Source organism: Sardina pilchardus, chromosome 1, assembly GCF_963854185.1.
Source record: "Sardina pilchardus chromosome 1, fSarPil1.1, whole genome shotgun sequence".
Classification (NCBI taxonomy): Eukaryota; Metazoa; Chordata; class Actinopteri; order Clupeiformes; family Clupeidae; genus Sardina; species Sardina pilchardus.
In genome coordinates, this window is record NC_084994.1 from 28,610,781 (window position 1) to 28,629,673 (window position 18,893).

At 41.6% G+C, this 18,893-nt stretch overlaps 1 protein-coding gene across 1 annotated transcript in view; it reads right to left on the reverse strand.

The window, feature by feature from the left end:
* Window positions 1–1,270: 1,270 nt before the first annotated feature.
* LOC134077893 (NACHT, LRR and PYD domains-containing protein 12-like) overlaps window positions 1,271–18,893 on the reverse strand; it is a 22,516-nt gene continuing 4,893 nt past the window's right edge. The window contains exons 7-20 of the mRNA XM_062533533.1: window positions 18,680–18,781; window positions 17,620–18,248; window positions 15,625–17,425; window positions 14,376–14,546; window positions 12,239–12,409; window positions 6,200–6,352; window positions 5,897–6,067; window positions 5,035–5,187; window positions 4,716–4,886; window positions 3,812–3,964; window positions 3,538–3,705; window positions 2,690–2,860; window positions 2,118–2,288; window positions 1,271–1,280 (exon numbers count right to left, since the gene is read on the reverse strand). Of these exons, the coding sequence (XP_062389517.1) occupies window positions 1,271–1,280; window positions 2,118–2,288; window positions 2,690–2,860; window positions 3,538–3,705; window positions 3,812–3,964; window positions 4,716–4,886; window positions 5,035–5,187; window positions 5,897–6,067; window positions 6,200–6,352; window positions 12,239–12,409; window positions 14,376–14,546; window positions 15,625–17,425; window positions 17,620–18,248; window positions 18,680–18,781 (4,195 nt within the window). The remainder of the gene's footprint in view (window positions 1,281–2,117; window positions 2,289–2,689; window positions 2,861–3,537; window positions 3,706–3,811; window positions 3,965–4,715; window positions 4,887–5,034; window positions 5,188–5,896; window positions 6,068–6,199; window positions 6,353–12,238; window positions 12,410–14,375; window positions 14,547–15,624; window positions 17,426–17,619; window positions 18,249–18,679; window positions 18,782–18,893) is intronic.

The window sequence follows — 18,893 nt, forward strand, 5'->3', positions numbered from 1 at the left end:
ACACAGGACACAAATGGATGAACAGCTCCATTAGAAAGACATCTAAAGCCTACCTTACATTGACAGACTTTGCAAAGATTTGGAAAAGATTTTTGAAAGACTACAGTCTCAGACCCTCTCACATCTAAAGACAATTCATTGAGTTTTTAGTCACAGTCTAGTCACAGGCCAGTCTCAGATTAGGATTTTGCAAAGACTGTGGGTCACTATTTACAAGACTGCTGCTAGATTCCTTCAAATTATTTCCATCGTGCAATAGGCTACACGTCATCATTAACAGGAAATCACATGATAGCCTACTCATATCAAAGTATTTTTTCGCGTTTCTGCAGCATTGTTTCATGTGTGACATCACTAACAGATATAGAGTTGTTCTGTCACGTAGAACAGCCGACTAATACATTATAAGAAATGAAATAACAAATAATCATATAGGCTACAGCTGTCGCCTATTTTGCCCCTTCCTGTTTTCGTGTTCGCGAGAGGTTACTATTGGTTTTTAATGTTCACGTCACTATTTGCATGAGCCACGACTGAAAAGACTTCCGATAATATCAAACATGTTTGATATTGTCGTAACGGCAAAACTAGAGAAAGACTGCCTCCGACGGACTTAAAACCGCTAAGATTGGCACCTTACACTAAACGATTTAGATGACGGGAGCTAAAGTAGTCGCCGACTGTTAAAACAGACCAAAATCGTGCAATGTAAGCCAGCCTTAAGATGCAATACATCTCACCTCAACGTCTCTAGTTTACAGCTGGGATCATTCAGTCTGTCTGTGAGCTCTCTGACACCTGAGTCTCCTGGTTGATTGTAGTTCAGATCCAGCTGTTTCAGGTAGGAGGGGTTTGATTTGAGGGCAGAGGACAATAGAGAACAGCCCTCATGTGTGATGAGACAACCAGACAGTCTGAAACAAGAGATGCTATTTCTTAATTATAAATGAAGGAAAATGCATTGAAGGTGTACAAACCATTTGTATATTCAGTTAATTTGACTGACACTCCCTAAATGTCGCCATTTGGCATTATCAGTGCAAATCATTAAAAATATTCACAGATGTCCAATTTGACATCACATACAGGCACACTGGTGTGTCTTACTATGTAGTAATTCCTAATTACTGACCTCAGTGTCTCCAGCTTGCATTGTGGATCTCTTAGTCCTGCACAGAGCAGCTCCACTCCTTCATCCTGCAGGTCATTGTCACTCATGTCCAGTTCTCTCAGATGGGAAGGAGCACTTAGCAGCACGGATGCCATCATTTCACAGCTTGCTTTAGAGAGGTGGCACAGATTGAGTCTGTTTCAAAGGAGAGTGGAAGGTCAGTCTTTGAAAACTGGACATTTTCAGGCCATCCTTCAGAAATGGAGACGCTGGTGCATTTTTGTCTAAATATTTGCCACGTGTGTGCCAGTTAAGATCTGTATCAAAAGTGGATCCCTAAATATTTGTAAGATGTAACCTGTCTGGATATTTTCAATAAACATCATTTCATATGGAATAAATGAATGAAAGGTGAGTGAAATGTCTGGCACAGTTTTCAGTATGTGTGCACCCATCTGTTTCTACACACACTAACAATACACACAGCATGGGGAATGAACAATGAGTACATGTAGTAATGGAGGACAGGAGTGAAGTTATCAGCATGAGTGAGTTCAAACGGAAAAATGCAGATGAAAGCTCATAGCGGCCGCCATTAGGACGCGCCTGTGAGCTGCCACATCACACTGGGAATCTATAGAGAGCTGAAAGAGTGGATGCCAGGCCGGTGGGAGTTCCTCTGCAAATGTTTTAATTAGAAAAGCAGACATGCCATCTGGCCCTGTTGCCTTGTTAAAGCATGTAGTTTTAAATACCCTGGTAATCACCTCTGGATCTACTGTTATTCTGTTAATATCAACATGACAATGTACTTGATCTAAAACTGCATCCTGCAGGTCAGAGCTGGGAAGGTGTCCCTTGCAGCACTGATGCCATCATTTCACAGCTTGTTTTCAAAAGCTGGCACTGACTCAGTCTGTTTTAACACATACTGCAGCTGATAATTTATTCCAAAGATTTACAGACGGGCAGCCAACAGTGCCACAATATGTGTGCACATACAAACCTTAAAGACTGCAGTTTACAGTGAGGGCTACTGAGTCCTGTAGAGAGAAGCTGAACTCCAGACTCCTTCAGGTCATTGTGACTCAGGTCCAGTTCCTTTAGGGAGATGGAGGACTGCAAAGCAGAGGCTACAGCCTTACAGGAATCCTCTGTTAGCTTACAACCAGCAAGTCTGCATAGAGTGAGAGGGCAAGAGACAGACATCAGAAAACAGAATGGTGGCATGCATACATTCATAATATGCTTATCATTATTATCAACATTATAAGCTTTGAACACCCCCCCCCCCCACACACACACCAAAAAAAAAAAAAAAAAACACTTATTAACATTCTTTACCAGAAATTGACACATTATCATACAAATAAAGAGGGAAAGGAATAGAAGATACTGACTAAAATAATAGTTTCTGTTTGTAAGAATAGAGTTGTGCTGGAAATAGGTTTTCAGCACATAGACATGGGTAGACTGACTCAGTCTGTTTTACCACATACTGCAGCTGATGATTTATTCCAAAGATTTACAGACAGGCAGCCAACAGTGCCACAATACTGTATGTGTGCACATACAAACCTTAAAGATGTCAGTTTACAGTGAGGGCTACTGAGTCCTGTAGAGAGAAGCTGAAATCCAGACTCCTTCAGGTCATTGTGACTCAGGTCCAGTTCCTTTAGGGAGATGGAGGACTGCAAAGCAGAGGCTACAGCCTTACAGGAATCCTCTGTTAACTCACAACCAGCGAGTCTGCATAGAGTGAGAGGGCAAGAGATAAACATCAGAAAACAGAATGGTGGCATGCACACATTCATATTCTTATCATTATTATAAAAATAAATAGCTTGGGAAACCCACATAAAATAAAAAAAATCTTATCAACATTCTTTAACAGAAATTGACATATTATCATACAAATACAGGATAGAGAACACTGAGTAAAATAATAATTTATTCTAATAATTTTTACTTTTGGTAACAATGGAGTTGTGATTGAAATTAGTTTTCATCACAGAATCCTCTTCCTGCAGCAATTCTATACTTGTGGTCTGACAGCTTTGTGTCTAAATGAGTCTAAATGACTCATTTGTAACAATGTGCTGGGTCACTGCCTAGTTTTATTATTAATATTAAAGCACTAAGGTCATCCTGAGAAAAACAGTGTGCAAAATGAGATAATACAGCTTAGGTCTCTGAAAATGGACTCCCACTAATCATCCCAACCTCAGTGTCCAGCTCCCTGCGTGGATGTAGAGCTCTATATATGCATGGACACACTAGCAGGGAGCACTGAACTGATCTGGGGTCAACTCCCTCTCATCAACACAAGCACAACAATCAGAGCAAATGTTTCTCAAAACTCATCTATGCCAAAAGTTTGAATATGTAGATAAGACCCCTGTGAACTCTTGCAGAGTATTACTGACCTCAGTTTCTCCAGGTGGCAGTTTGAGTTTCTAAGACCAGAGAGCAACTTCTCTTCTGATGTTTGCAGATCACAGTCACTCATGTCCAACTCACTCAGTTGAGAAATATATGAAAGAACTGAGACCACAACTTCACAGGAGCTGTCTTTGAGTCCACGGCTGATGAGTCTGTAGTGAGAGAGGAAAACACTATAAGCAACAGGTCCTCTATACTCCTTACATTCACAAATATGAAAGGACAGAAAACAAGATGTGCACTGTGCAAAATACAGACCTCACTTTACAGTCTTGATTCAGTGATTGATGGAGCAGTTCTCCTCCACAGTCCTGAAGCTCACTGTCACTGATGTCCAGCTCTCTTAAGTGGGAGTTTGCCCACTGAAGAATCAAGGCCAAAAATCTTCCTCTCAGTTTACAGCCAACAAGTCTGCAAGAGCATAAAACATGTAACATGTTCCACATGAATCACAAAGAGTGAATACGAAGAGTGAAAACTAATATTGTTAGTGTCTAGTTAACACACTCTACCGTTAACAGTGTTCTATATGGGACACATCAGCAGGGAGTATCATACTAACAGGTCTGGGACCAGTTCTCTCACATCAACATGGACATTGAAAGCCCAGTGCTTCTCAAACTCATGCCTTGAGTCTAGCATCCCAGAACAGTGACAGTATAATCTACTGTATGCCCAAAGTGTGGAGTTGGTGCAGGTGCAGGAAGAAAGCTCTCTGCATTATAAGAGACTCCTCTCACCCGGCACATGGACTGTTTGTTCTCTTGCCGTCTGGCAGGAGATATTGCTTCAGAAAAACAACAACAGTCAGAAGCTGCCAAAGCTTCTTCCCACAGGCCATACGGTACAATTGTTAAACTCTTTGTAACTGGCACACAAGTTGTATACATAGGTACCAATTTAACTAATTATTCTGTACATTTCAAATGATCTGAACTCGTGCACTTGATTGCACTCGTCTTTTCTTAATGGCTGTGTTTTAACACTGTTTTTAACTTTATCTTTTCACTGATTATAAATGCACACTGGTCCTGAGAAACATTTCCGATCTACTGTAGACGTTTTACAAATACGTCTGGAATGACAAATAACTTGAACTTGAACTTGAGCACGTAAATAAGACCTCTGAAACTTTCAGAGTGGCTTTCAGAGTATTACTGACCTCAGTTTTTCCAGGTGGCAGTTTGGGCTTCTAAGACCAGAGAGCAGCTTCTCTTCTGATATTTGCAGATCACAGTCACTCATGTCCAACTCACTCAGTTGAGAAATATATGACTGCAGAACTGAGACCACAACCTCAGAGGAGCTGTGTTTGAGTCTACAGCTGATGAGTCTACAGTGAGAGAGGAAAACATTATCAGCAAGCAACATGTCCTCTGTACTTCTTACATTCCAAATATGAAATGCCAATGAATAAAAGATGGACCGTTCTTACATCCAATAGAATGCACCAGTCTGTGTGCACTGTGCAAAATACAGACCTCACTTTACAGTCTTGATTCAGTGGTTGATGGAGCAGTTCTCCTCCACAGTCCTGAAGCTCACTGTCACTGATGTCCAGCTCTCTTAGGTGGGAGTTTGCCCACTGAAGAGTCAAGGCCAAAAATCTTCCTCTGAGTTTACAGTCAGCAAGTCTTTAAAACATAGAGAATCAGCAGATAATCACAAATAGTAAAATCAAATGATGTTGTTATCGTCTTTAGTTAACATAGACTGATGACTACAGATCACTCTGACTGCAGATCTGAGGCCATGATCATCCAGGACTGTTAATTTACACTCAGCAAGTCTAGGAATGGGGCAGGAAAAGAGCAGTACTGCATATGGGTCCCAACTCCCTTACACAGCTAACATCAGTTAAAGTGTTATCTTAGGAGAAACAACCTAGGGTCTATTTACCGTAGTTAACAACTTCAAACTTTTGATTTGATTTTGGGTTTTGAAAATTGGCTGAAGCCAAAGCTTCTTCCCACAGGCCATACAGTTGTTAAACTCTTTGTGACTGGCACACATGTTGTATATATATAGGTGTCGATTTAAAACCATTAAGTGTATTCATGTATTATGCTCATTATTCTGTACATTTCAAATGATCTGAACTCAAGCACTTGATTGCACTTCATTAGTGTTGCTCTTGCTCTATTCTTAATGGCTGCCTTTTAAACTGTTTTTTTTTAAAAACTTTATCTTTTACTGATTGCAAATGCACACTGGACTGTCTGAGAAACATTTCCACTCCACTGTAGATGTTTTACAAATATGGCTGGAATGACATATAAACTTAATCTTGAACTTGAATGTGTAGATAAGACCTCTGTGAACTCTGGCAGAGTTTATACTGACCTCATTTTCTCCAGGTGGCAGTTTGGGTTTCTAAGACCAGAGAGCAACTTCTCTTCTGATGTTTGCAGATCACAGCCACTCATGTCCAACTCACTCAGTTGAGAAATATACGACTGCAGAACTGAGACCACAACCTTAGAGGAGCTGTCTTTGAGTCCACGGCTGATGAGTCTATAGTGAGAGAGGAAAACACTTTAAGCAACATGTCCTCTATACTCCTTACATTCCCAAATATGAAATGCCAATGAATAAAAAATTAACTGTTTTTAAATCCAGTCTTTGTGCACTGTGTAAAATACAGACCTCACTTTACAGTCTTGATTCAGTGGTTGATGGAGCAGTTCTTCTCCACAGTCCTGAAGCTCACTGTCACTGATGTCCAGCTCTCTTAGGTGGGAGTTTCCCCACTGAAGAATCAAGGCCAACAACCTTCCTCTCAGTTTACAGCCAACAAGTCTGTAAAACGTAGAGAATCAACAGATAATCACAAATAGTGAAATCAGATGATGTTGTTATTGTCTTTAGTTAACATAGACGGATGACTGCTGATCAATCTGACTGTAGGGCTGAGGCCATGATCATCCAGGACTGTTAGTTTACACCCAGCAAGTCTAGGAATGGGGCAGGAGAAGAGTAGTACTGTATCAGAGACGGTTTATAAAGCGAGACGAGTCTTAAGAGGGTAAATTCTGGAATTATTGTGGCGTGGGCTTCGCAACTGCCACGAACCTTCAGGAGTCAATCGGGAGGTCCAGGGTCTCAACACTCTTAAACAGCTAACATCCATTAACCCATGTATTGTGTTAGAAAGCTGTTTACACCTGTGGTGTTAGCGGGTCCATTTGGACCCATGATTTTAAAATGCTTGAAAATGCTTAAAATCACAAATTTTCTTCAAATGTTATTTTTCAGCTAATTGCTGGCTTAGTATGTATTCATATAAATGGAACCAGTGTGTGAATTGTTTTTAGTTGGCTCCACAGACACAATATTTTAAAATATAGGCTACCACATTTTTTGTGTGTGTGTGTGAGCGTGTTTGTTTGCGCGCGTGTGTGTGTGTGTGTGTGTGTGTGTGTGTGTGTGTGTGTGTTGATGATGTGGGCTATAACTGCGCACATTGGGCCATAATTGATCCTCAGAGCAATGTATAGCTTTTAAGTGATGCATACAACAGCCAGTATTCTCTGCCGGGTCATTTTGGACCCGTAACACCACATACTGTATGTAACTTTTGTTTTTTGAGACCTTTAGAATTTACTAAAATTGTGAAAATTGATTTTGCTGCATTTAGATAGGTGTGTCTGAGGATCAGATGAAGCCTCATTCCAGGACAAAAAAGGAAAGTGTACTTTTTACACAGTTAAACTTGAAAATGGGTCAATTTTGACCCTAACACAACAGAAGGGTAGTGTAACTCCAGAGTTGTACTGTATGGGTCCCAACACTCTTACACAGCTAACATCTGTTGAAGTGTTACTCCTCAGTTAAAACAACCTAGGGTCTATTTACAGTAGTTAATATCTTCACACTTCTTTTTTTTTAAGTATATTTTTTGGCCTTTTTGCCTTTATTCGTATAGGAAAGTGGAAAGAGACAGGAAGCAATTGGGAGACAGAGATGGGGTGGGATTGGGAAATGACCGCAGGTCGGAGTGCTGTAGCCTTTTGCGCCACAGAGCCCCCCATGTTCACACTTTTTGATTGAGAGCAAAATTACGTTCATTGTTGGAAGAGAGGTTAAAACAGGACCTGTATCTGTAGGAAGAAGATTCTGTGACTTCCTAGTCCAGTATCGTCAAATCAGGGTGCGCATTGATAAAAGCAACTGCTGATCAACGCGCCCACTGATTTGACGATACTGGACCAGGAAGCCATGGAGTCTTCTTCCTACAGATACAGGTCTTGTTCTATGGTCCTGATATAACCTCTTTGTACACTTCCGAAGTGTACAATACTTTGGCTTGTCAGTAGAGACCTTCACACCACACTACCACAGAAGTGTAATGTTTTCAGCATTGCAAGAGGTTCAGTCCGGCACTCAGGTAGAGATATAGTCTGTGATAGGTGCTCTTGGGGTAGGGAAAAATCCAACGACACAAACAAAAGGTCCCAGGCGCTCAGTCAGACATAGTCAGACGTAGAAAGAGAAGGAGTTAATTAAAAAACCTTTATTTTATATGGCTTAAGTCATTTTTTAATTGAAAATAAATAAAGCAAGCACACAGCAGTTTCCTGGCCATATCTCACTGAAGAAGGGTAAAGCCCGAAACGTCTGTCAGGCGATTAAAAAAGCAAAAGGAAACTGCTGTGTGCTTGCTTTATTTATTGACTTTATTTATTTATCTATTTAATGTTTATGATTTAGTATCAAGTAAGTTTAAGCACCCAGTTCGAAGCACTAAGGTGTTGAGCGCGCTTCTTTATTTCTTTGTCATTTTTTAAAAATTACGCAAGCCAACATGTTTCAACCAACAGAGTGGGCTTTTTGTTGCTGTGCCGTGAAGAAGACCACTCTGTTGGTTGAAACATTACAAATGTAGGTATGTGTTATCGTTTAAACTGGGGCCTATTGCACAAAACTAGGATAAGGGATTAACCCGGGATATCTTGGTTATCCTGGCTCAATTTATCCGTGATCCAGTTGCACAAAAGCGGGATAGGGGGCAGCAGGATATGTTATGGTATAAATTACCATGGCGATTTATTCTGTGGAGCTAGCCTGCTCCTGACCAGGCTCACAGCCAAGATAAGTTGATTCTAATGGTAATTACATTATCTGATTGGTTCAGCTAGCTGTCATTCAAATGAGACCTCCACGTGATTTTTTTTAAAGAGCTGTAGATTCCATTTATATATTATTTGCAACATGCATTTACTCGCAAAACACAGCAGAATGTCTGCCTAATACCATATGGATGTCATTTAAATTATGGTGGCCTTATAATTAATAACATAGCCTACTCGTTGTTTGCTTCTTTTTTCACAGATGTTTGATGAATAGGCTGCTGTAGTAGTTGATTGGAAGTGGAGGGGACATTTTTCGAAGGTGTTTTGAACTAATTCGGCTTTTAAGACAAATCAAGATACTTTGTGCATCTTTGCGGTGGCAACGCGCTTCCTAATGACGTTGCGTGCCGAGACAAGGAAGCTCTCACACACGTGGGTGCATACGTAAATTTGCATTCAGTTGATCTGCCACACCTACTCCCGCTATGTAACAGAAATAATCATGATCCCCCATCCAAAAAAGTAAAACTTTACCTCGTTGTTAGTCTATATCAAAAGCGGTTGTTTACTTTGTGTGCAAGACGCTATTTTTCGCGTCTTTTTTATTCCAACCGCGAGTTATTGGGGGAGAAACGAGAACGCGCACATACACCGGATAACTTACACCTGGCTTGATGAATCCGTGTCTGCTCATCCTGGATTGGTCTTTGTGCAACCAATTCAGCCGGTATGCTCTTGTTTAGGATTCAGTGATCGCGGCTCAGTAACTTATCCCGGGGGGTATTCCATCAACCTCGCTAAACAAGGCGGCGCTCAACAGAAATAGCCTGGCTTGAACTAGTGTAGACTTCCACTTGAAGCTAAAGCCGTTCCATTAACTCAAGTTAGCTGCATCTTGCCCTCGTTTATTCAAACGAGGCTAAAATCAGCTTCATGTCTGCTCGTGCACGAGGTAGAAAAGTAGACCAAAACCATAGATTGATGAAAAGAGGATGCATGTCGTAAAATTAAGGCAAACTAGAAGATTTCAGTTCGATTTACAAGCGCCATCTACAGGATTTTCATCGGAAGTAATCAAATTGAACACGAGAGAAAAAAATAGATACAGTAGTTGCCTAAAAAGGAGAATAACGAAATCGTAGGCCTAGGCTACTGTAAATCGCTAAACAGTAATTATGATGGTTTGAATTGGGACTTTGATTGTCTTCACTCTGAACAAAACGAGTGAATAAGCAGGCTATTTAAACTCAAAACAACTTTGGCATAGGCTATTCAACAATAAAGATAACCTACGTTTGTAAATTAAAAGGGTTCACTCTGAAATATTTTTTCGGTGGTCATAAAATAAATTGGTAGCCTATTGTCCTGGGAGTATTGGGAGAAAACCTAGCCTATTGTCTCCCATAAGCATATAGTTCTGCCAAAGTGTTTGTGAAATATAATTAGCCTATCTGAAATGCAATATTGGCTTTCAATATGTCATTTCATATTTAATTTCTGTAATACAGTTGGTTTGATATCCGAACTACATGCATAACTAATTAGACTATATGAAGCGGTTTTAATTATTATAGCCTTTACAGAATTAGGCTATAGGCTGGCTTGCCGTGCATCGTATAGGCTAGCACACTGACAGCCTGCCTACTGTCACTGAAGCTACTGTATATGACCCTTAATAATGATGCCTTTCATTAAAGAGTAAGCCTATAACTAAACATGGCAATATTAATGTGTTAACATAGTCTATGTAAATTCATCGCATGGGAACCGAACTCGAGAACACGCAAAACATGCCTCGATTGTTCTCCTGTCACGCTGCGCATGACACCACGAAAGACATACATTACGCATAGCCGCAAGATTCCTTGGACCACACACATATCAAGTTCAAACAATGTAAGTTGCATAATTTTCAGAAATTCATTTAAACTAGCGGATAGGTAGCCTTAATCAATGCTTGCAACACTGTCGGAAAAAAGTTTCTCCTTCTATTTTTTAAGTTGTAGGCTACAGGTGACGAAAGCACAGGTTGACGGAACCAACGGTTTGGGACTCGTTTTCCGAAGTTTATTTGCAACACAGATTAATTTAGCTCGGCAGTTAGCCTGCCACCGACCAGGTTAGTTCAGAAGCATATGTTACCCCAGCAACTCAGCTGAGATTCCTGTTAGCGGGAGTAATGGAACCGAGCTCTCTCTAAAATTAGCGAGGCTTATCAAAGTTAGCCGCGATTTACGGTTAGCTCGCTTGATGGAATACCCCCCTGGATGTCTTAATTCTGCTTTTGTGCAACGGGCCCCTGGTAACTCTGCTGGTCTGTGGTAGCTTCATGTTCAGTGTCTGTTTTCTGTTTACGGCTGCATGCATACTGCTTGGCGCATGCATTATTTTGTTTTACTGGGCATAAGTGGCATATGCTTTATTATTTCTATGTGTAACTGGGTACAGTGCCTGTCTGATGCTGGGAGTCATTTGTCAGTGTTTATGTCTCTCCTTTCTGTCTTTGTGTGCCTGCATAACATACTGCAAAGTCTGTGTGCCTTATCAGTGCTCTCTTATGGTGCTGCCATTGTATTTGTTTATTTATTTGTTTATTTATTTATTTTCCCTGTTCAACAGCCTGTTGGTGGAACCCTGTAGGGGCATGTTTAGGTGTGTCCTTCAGAGTGTTGTGTGTGGTGTGCTGCAGTGTCACTGGTCACTTCCCTTCAGTGTGTATGCAGGTGTGATGGCTTGGATATTAGAACACACATCCAGTTAGTCTGCCCCCCTCAGGTAAGCCCCCGTCTTGCTGTACTGTTATTTTTTTTTCATTCTAAAATTTCTGATAAATCCTCTTACAGAGGTGGCTTGACGGACCCGAGCACCACTGCTAGAAAAATATCTGAGGGAAACACTGTCATATCAACCTAAATATTCCACTGTGTGGAATCTGTGCTCTTTATACTATCCTTCACAAATAGTGAAATCAGAGAGATGTGTCAATCAAAGGCGGGGATCACATTAGCCAGTGGCAAGTGGCAGAGGCAAGCGTAACGCAACGCTCAGACCATAATAATCCAAAAAAATTACGCTGCGATCAACGTTGTAGAGACGGTTTATAATTCATCATAGTAACCAGACAATCTTTGCTGTTCCGTTTTTAGATGAATTTGATTGGTCAAAATACCTGAACATTCTAAAACTGACATTGATGGCCCCAGCCGTGGCGCAACTGGCTGGGGCACCTGCACCGCACGCCGGCGACCCGGGTTCGATTCCCGCCCCGTGGTCCTTTCCGGATCCCACCCCCGCTCTCTCTCCCATTCACTTCCTGTCTATCTCCACTGTCACTGTCAATAAAGGCATAAAATGACCAAAAAAATATACTTTAAAAATAAAACTGACATTGATGAGCCCAGCGTTGCTCTTCGAAGTTTAACCAAGTTCAATGCTCAGTTTGTTCAACGCTAGCGTTACGTCATCGTTGTCACCCGCCGCAGGGTTGTCACCTGTCCGCTGCCGAAACAGAGAGAACAATAGGAAACCTGCCGATTGCCGGTGGCTAATATGATCCTAATGCTGCTACTGTCTGGTTCGACAGTAAGTGTCATTAGTCTACAATATTACTAACCTCAGTGTCTCCAGTTTGCAGTCTGGACTCCGTAGAGCAGAGGGCAGCTTTTCTCCTGACGCCTGCAGGTCATTCTGACTCAGGTCCAGCTCTCTTAAAGGGGAGTTTGCAGACTGCAGAGCTGAGGCCACAATCTCCCAGGACTTCTCTGTTAGTTTACAGTCAGCAAGTCTACAAGAAGGACAGTAAAAGAGCAGTACTGTATATGGGTTCCAACCAGGGCTCAACATTAGCTTTTAAAAGTGGTTGCCAACTGGGCAACCAGGCATGAGGTTTTGGTTGCCAAATACAAAAAAATGGTTGCCCCATTATTAAACGCCAGTATTTTCAGTTCTCTCTGTGCACTAAAATAAGGCATATCTGTAATGTCTTGGATACATACTGTCAGTACCTACAGTATGTTTAATGTGGTGTGAAGGGCTAATTGAGTGCACATTGGTTGTGTGTACAGTAGGTGCAATTTAGTGCCTGTCACTTTAAGAAATACGTGGTTTGAGTAGCCTAATTAGCCTACTACACAGTCTACACTAGTGAATGATGATAGTTGCCCATCATACGGATGCAATCAGAGGTGCAATGCATCGTTTTCTATATCATCATTAAATGAAATAAATGTTCGAAAATATAACAAGTTGAAGACAATGTTTTTGGGATCATAGAAGAGATAAGTGTCTTCTAATGTTCATTAATGATTTTAGTGACCACTACACGAATGATATAGGCCTACAGTACATGATTTGAGCTAGCGGCATGGCAGGAACTCTTGCCAGATGTAAAGGTTGCGTAGCCTTCTAAATGATGTTAAACCCAAATTGCCTCAATCCCATAGACAGGCTAGCAACACAAATTTGAGTGATGCAAGAGAGCAAATCAACTAGATATTAGCCTATTATTATGTGTTACAATAGCATCACTTAAACTAGCAGCCATGTTTCGCTGTTTATGGCACAGCTGCGCATACGTGTGTGTGAGGGTGAAAAGACGCACAGCTACAGGCTTCTAGGGGAGAGGGTGCCTTGCGCACACGCATGTTAGGCTACTTCAGAAGAACACGGTCATTCTTAAAAGTATCGTAGTAGGCTAGCATTAGGCATTGTGACATTTTTCGTTTGTAGTACCGGTGAACCGCGCAACACTAATCTTTATGCCTACTTGAAAAAAGTTTAATTTGTTTAGGCTACTATTAGCTGCGTTCATTTGCCAGGCCATCCCAAGTCAGAAAATTAAGTTTACGTTGCCCACCACATTTGTGAAATGCTGAAATACTGTATGTGTACATACTGATAATTATACCAAAAAATGACAATAATAATCAAACTATAGGGACAATGGGGAAATCTGGTTGCCACAGGGGCAACCAGGAGTCAGGAATTGGTTGCCACTTGTCATAATTTGGTTGCCCGGGGCTACTGGGCTACCGTTAATGTCGAGCCCTGGTTCCAACACTCTTACACAGCTAACATCTGTTAATGTTAATGTTTATGTCCTGGTACACAAAAGATGCTCTTATCAAAGTGACTTACAACACAGAAAATACTGTAAATTAACATTTACTTTCATTTGTTTGTCTTCATCAACACAGTGCAAACATTGGAAACCTGATCATGTTTGAGAAGTTTGTGAGTTTTGAGTTTGAGAGTGAAAAATCTCTGTGGGAACTAATTATTCTGCCCGGCTGGTCAGATTATGTCTAGAATGATAAATGGTCCATCAAGGATAAGGGTGCGGTAATGTACTCTTCTTTGACTGGGAACATTGGACTTGTACACATCACACACTACCACTGCCCAAGTCTGATTTATTCATCTGGCCTATTTAAGGGCTCACCTATTGAGTGACCTTTTTTCGTTTGTATGTAAAAAATGCTGATAAATATAGATGAACATAGATCACATGCTTGTAAACCACTGATGCTGTTATCATCTGGTTAACACATGAGACCTACGTTTAACAGTTTGTGTCTGCTAACTGTCTGTAAAATCCTATAACTATGTAACAGAGAATCCAAAATAGTGATATCAAAGAGGATACCAATTCAAGAGTAAAAACACTGTTGTTGCTACTGTCAGCTAAACACAGTATACAGTATGGTAACCAGTATGTCTCTGCAAATAGTCTACAATATTAGGCTACTAACCTCAGTGTTTCCAGTTTGCAGTATGGACTTTGAAAAGCAGAGACCAGCCTTTCTCCTGACTTTTCCAGGTCATTCTGACTCAAGTCCAACTCCCTCAAGGGAGAGTTTCCAGACTGCAGAGCTGAGGCCACAATCTCATAAGACGTCTCTGTTAGATTGCAGCCAGCAAGTCTGCCAGACAAACAAGAGAGGAAATAGCACTATAATAATGTGTGTTAAAGCAATATGAAGTGTGTGTTTACATTAGACTAAAACAGCTGCCCGCTGTTTTAGTCATATTGCTGATGGGCATGATGTGTCATAAGGATTAAATGTAAATGTAAAACAAGGCACTGTATGGAAGTGTTGCTTTGGTGTCTTAATTTGCATCGATATCTGCACTCCACATCTCTGGTTGAATGTAAATATTGTAGCTAACAATGTGGAATGTGGACTCTTCACAGAAGACTCAGATTCAACTGGTGTAAACATGTGAATGTAAACAAGGCTGTGTTTCTTTCTTTAAAAAACAATCACAGTGTGGATCTTTACACTTTTTAGGCCCAATCGTACACCCAGTGCAAAGTACAATGCAAGGCTAGTTCTGATCTTACACCCAATAAAGTGATTATTTTTTTGCCAGTTGTAATAAACCTTGTGCAAAGGGGTGTGGCAGTTAACAACATAGGGCGTTTTCTGGTGCAAGATCCAAAAATCATTATCTTATCATAATCATAATATTATGATTAATATTTATCCTTAAGATTTTTATTTAGTCATTCAAACATTACTGGGGTAAGTGTTGCCTTTTCCAGGCATACTGTGTAGAACTGTTTCGTCGTTGTCTATGAGACAACGGTGAAGTTAGTTTCACTTTGCCTATGCTAGTCACAAACAGGTTTTCGTAAAGCAAGGTTTAGTGGAAGCCCTGTGTTCCATACACGGTCTCATGTGCAAGCAGATTTCTTCAAATGCACTGATCAAAATACTGATACGCTGTTTGCTGTTACAAGGAATGACAGATGTCATTCTCATTTGTTTAAAGAAACAGAAAAACAACCCTTTTGAACAATGTGCCTGTCTTTGATCACAAAATCATGCTGTTTTATTAGCGAATGTAGACTAGACATCCCTTAAACTCTGGGTCTCTGAGTAGGCGTTTCTGATTGCTTCAACACTATAACATCTCTTACAGGTAACTCGGTTCTACGACAACAGGACTGAACTTCCAACAATTTAGGATCATTCGCTAATGTAGAATATAACTCACAGAGCCTTTCTGCAGCATCTCATGACTGGAACCAGTCTCCTGCGACCTTCTGGAGAGGTTTTGTATTTGCTCAGGTCAAACTCATCCAGCACCTCATCAGACATCAGAAGCACATGAGCCAAGGCTGAGCAGTGAGCCAGTGTGAGCTGTTTCACGGCACCTTTCTCTGCCTTCAGGAAAGCCTGGATTTCATCATGAACAGAGGAGTCATGCATTTCCACCAGGCAGTGGAACAGATTGATGCACCTCTCAGGGGAGATATTTGGTCTCTGCATTATCTTCAGGTTCTTGATTGTTTTCTTCACACTCTCTGGGTTGCTGTGTGTGTCTGTCAGGAGGCCAAGCAAAAGTCTCTGATTTGACACCAGAGAAATGCCATGAAGGAAGCGGACAAACAAATCAAGGTGTCCATTCTTGCTTTCCAAAGCTTTGTTCACTGCATTCTTCAGCAGCTCATCTAGAGGCCAATCTGCCAAAGACATGGACTTTCTTTTAAGAAATGGTTTCAGGACCTCCATATTCTTACTCAAGTAGGAGGCAAACAAATGAAGTGCAGCAAGAAACTCCTGGATGCTCAGATGGACAAAGCAGTAGACCTTCTTGTGGAAAAACACACACTCTTCCCTGAAGATCTCAGTGCACATGCCAGAGTACACTGAAGCTTCACTGGCATCAATACCACACTCTCTCAGGTCTTCCTCATAGAACATGAGATTGCCATTTTCCAGATGCCTGAAAGCCAGCTCTGCCAGTTTCAATATGACACCCTGGTGTGACTCCAGGAGCCTCTGTCTATTTGTCTCACTTTCCTGTTGATACTTCTGGCTCTTCCTGGTGGTCTGGATGAGCAGAAAGTGTATGAACATCTCAGTCAGCGTTTTGGGGGCTTCCTTCTCATCATCCTGTTCCAGTATCTGCTGAAGAACAGTGGCTGAGATCCAACAGAAGACTGGCATGTGGCACATGATGTGGAGACTTCTGGATTCCTTAATGTGTGAGACGATTCTGTTGGCTTGATTCTGGTCACTGATCCTCTTCCTGAAGTACTCTTCCTTCTGTGGGTCATTGAACCCTCGTACTTCTGTCACCTGACTGATGCACTGAGAGGGGATCTGACTGGCTGCTGCTGGTCGGGAGGTTATCCAGATGAGAGCAGAGGGAAGCAGAGTTCCCTGAATGAGACTCGTCATCAGCACATCCACTGATGATGTTTGTGTCACATCAGACAACTTCTGGTTTTCTTGGAAATTCAGTGGAAGTCGACTCTCATCTAGACCATCAAAGATGAACACAATGTGGCAGTCTTTGTATTCACCATCTTGAAGCTCTTTAAGCTCAGGGTGGAAGTCAAGCAGGAGTCTGTGAAGACTGTACTCATCATGTTTGACCAAATTCAGCTCACGGAATGGAAGCACAAACATGAAATCTACATCCTGGTTAGCTGTCTCCTCTGCCCAGTCAAGGATGAACTTCTGTACTGAGACAGTTTTTCCAATGCCAGCAATCCCCTTGGTCATGACAGTTTTGATATGTCTCTCCTGTCCAGGTAAGGGCTTGAAGATGTCATTACAGTTGATTGCTGTGTCCTCTGTAGTTTGTGGCCTGGATGCTGACTCGACCTGCCAAACCTCATGCTCATTATTCACCCCTTCACTCTCTCCCTCTGTGATGTAGAGCTCTGTGTAGATCTTGTTCAGGGGTGTTTGAGTCCCTGACCTTATGATGCCTTCACATATGCTCTCAAACCTCCTCTTCATGATGGCTTTATGGGTCATCAGTACTCTGGTGAGGACATCGTCATCTGTTTGGCATTAAACAAACAAACAAACAAACAAACAAATAAACAAACCATAATTCATAACTAATAAGTCAGTGTTTCTAAAATACATTTTCAGCATAAGAATATTAGATGATGAAGATTTTGATTTATTTTGAATGAATGGTCTTTATATTCAGCATGAATCCTGCTCTTGCACACAGATCTTCAACCCTCACCTGTTAGTTTGGCCCTTTTGACTGGAGCATGCTCAGTTTGCAGATGGGTGCTGCCTCTCTTGACTGTGTTCTCATCTAAGGGAGGCAGTGGAGAGATCTGTGCCGTGTGGATGTGTGGATAAAGAGGGTGCTGGATGTGTGGATAATGATTATGCTGCCCCATGGCTGAGTTTGAGTACTGAGGACGCTGCCCTGTGTGTGGGGATGGAGGAACTTGTGCCATGTTTGCAGATGGGTTCAGATGAAGTGTCATTTCACTGTGTTGGTACGACAAAGGTTGTGCCATGGCTAGAGATGGGTATAAGTGAGGTTGTGCCATGGTTATACGTGGGTATAGACGAGGTTGTGGCATGGCTGTAGATGGGTATAGGTGAGGTAGTGCTATGGCTGTAGGTGGGTATAACAGTGGTTGTGCCATAGTTATCTCAGGGTTTGTAATGGGTTGTGTTCTGGGTTTCTTTCTGCACTGGGGGCAGCTGTAGTCTCCTGATGCACCAGACTGGCTCCAGTAGCTGCTGATGCACTGCCTGCAGAAACTGTGTCCACAGCTGGTGGTGACCGGGTCCCTCAGTAGCTGCTCACACACTCCACACCTGGACTGATCCTGAGTCAGGGTATTCCTGAACCCACTGCAGAGACAACAATAATTGCACAAACACACACACACACACACACAAACTGTTATTGTATTGGCATTTTTTGCTTTTGTTTAAACAGTTTATTTTCAACTACATCCACACAACTACAGTACATCTACACATTGATAGTTACAGTGGAGGGGGTGAGAATGTAAAGGGCAAATATTAAAACTGTGACTTTGCAATATTTGTGTGCTGTTTCCCTTAATTGTTTTTTCCTTCTGTCTCTCTCCCTCTCTCCACGCGCACACACACACACACACACACACACACACACACACACACACACACACACACACACACACACACACACACACACACACACACACACACACACACACACACACACACACACACACACACACACACACACACACACACACGTCTACTCTTGTATATGGATACAAAAAGTGAAATCTCACCTTTGATCAGACTTTGGTGGTCCACTGCTGAAATTGGGATATTGTCCCATGGACCAGTCACTCTTCATGGGCACTGGAGACACGGGTCTGTGTGTCTGTGGTCTGGATACACAAGAAGACAAAATACATCATAAATTGATCCAACACAACTTCAAAATACCTAATGAAAGTTAGCATGCCTACATACTCTCTCCCAGCAATTTCTCTCTCAGAC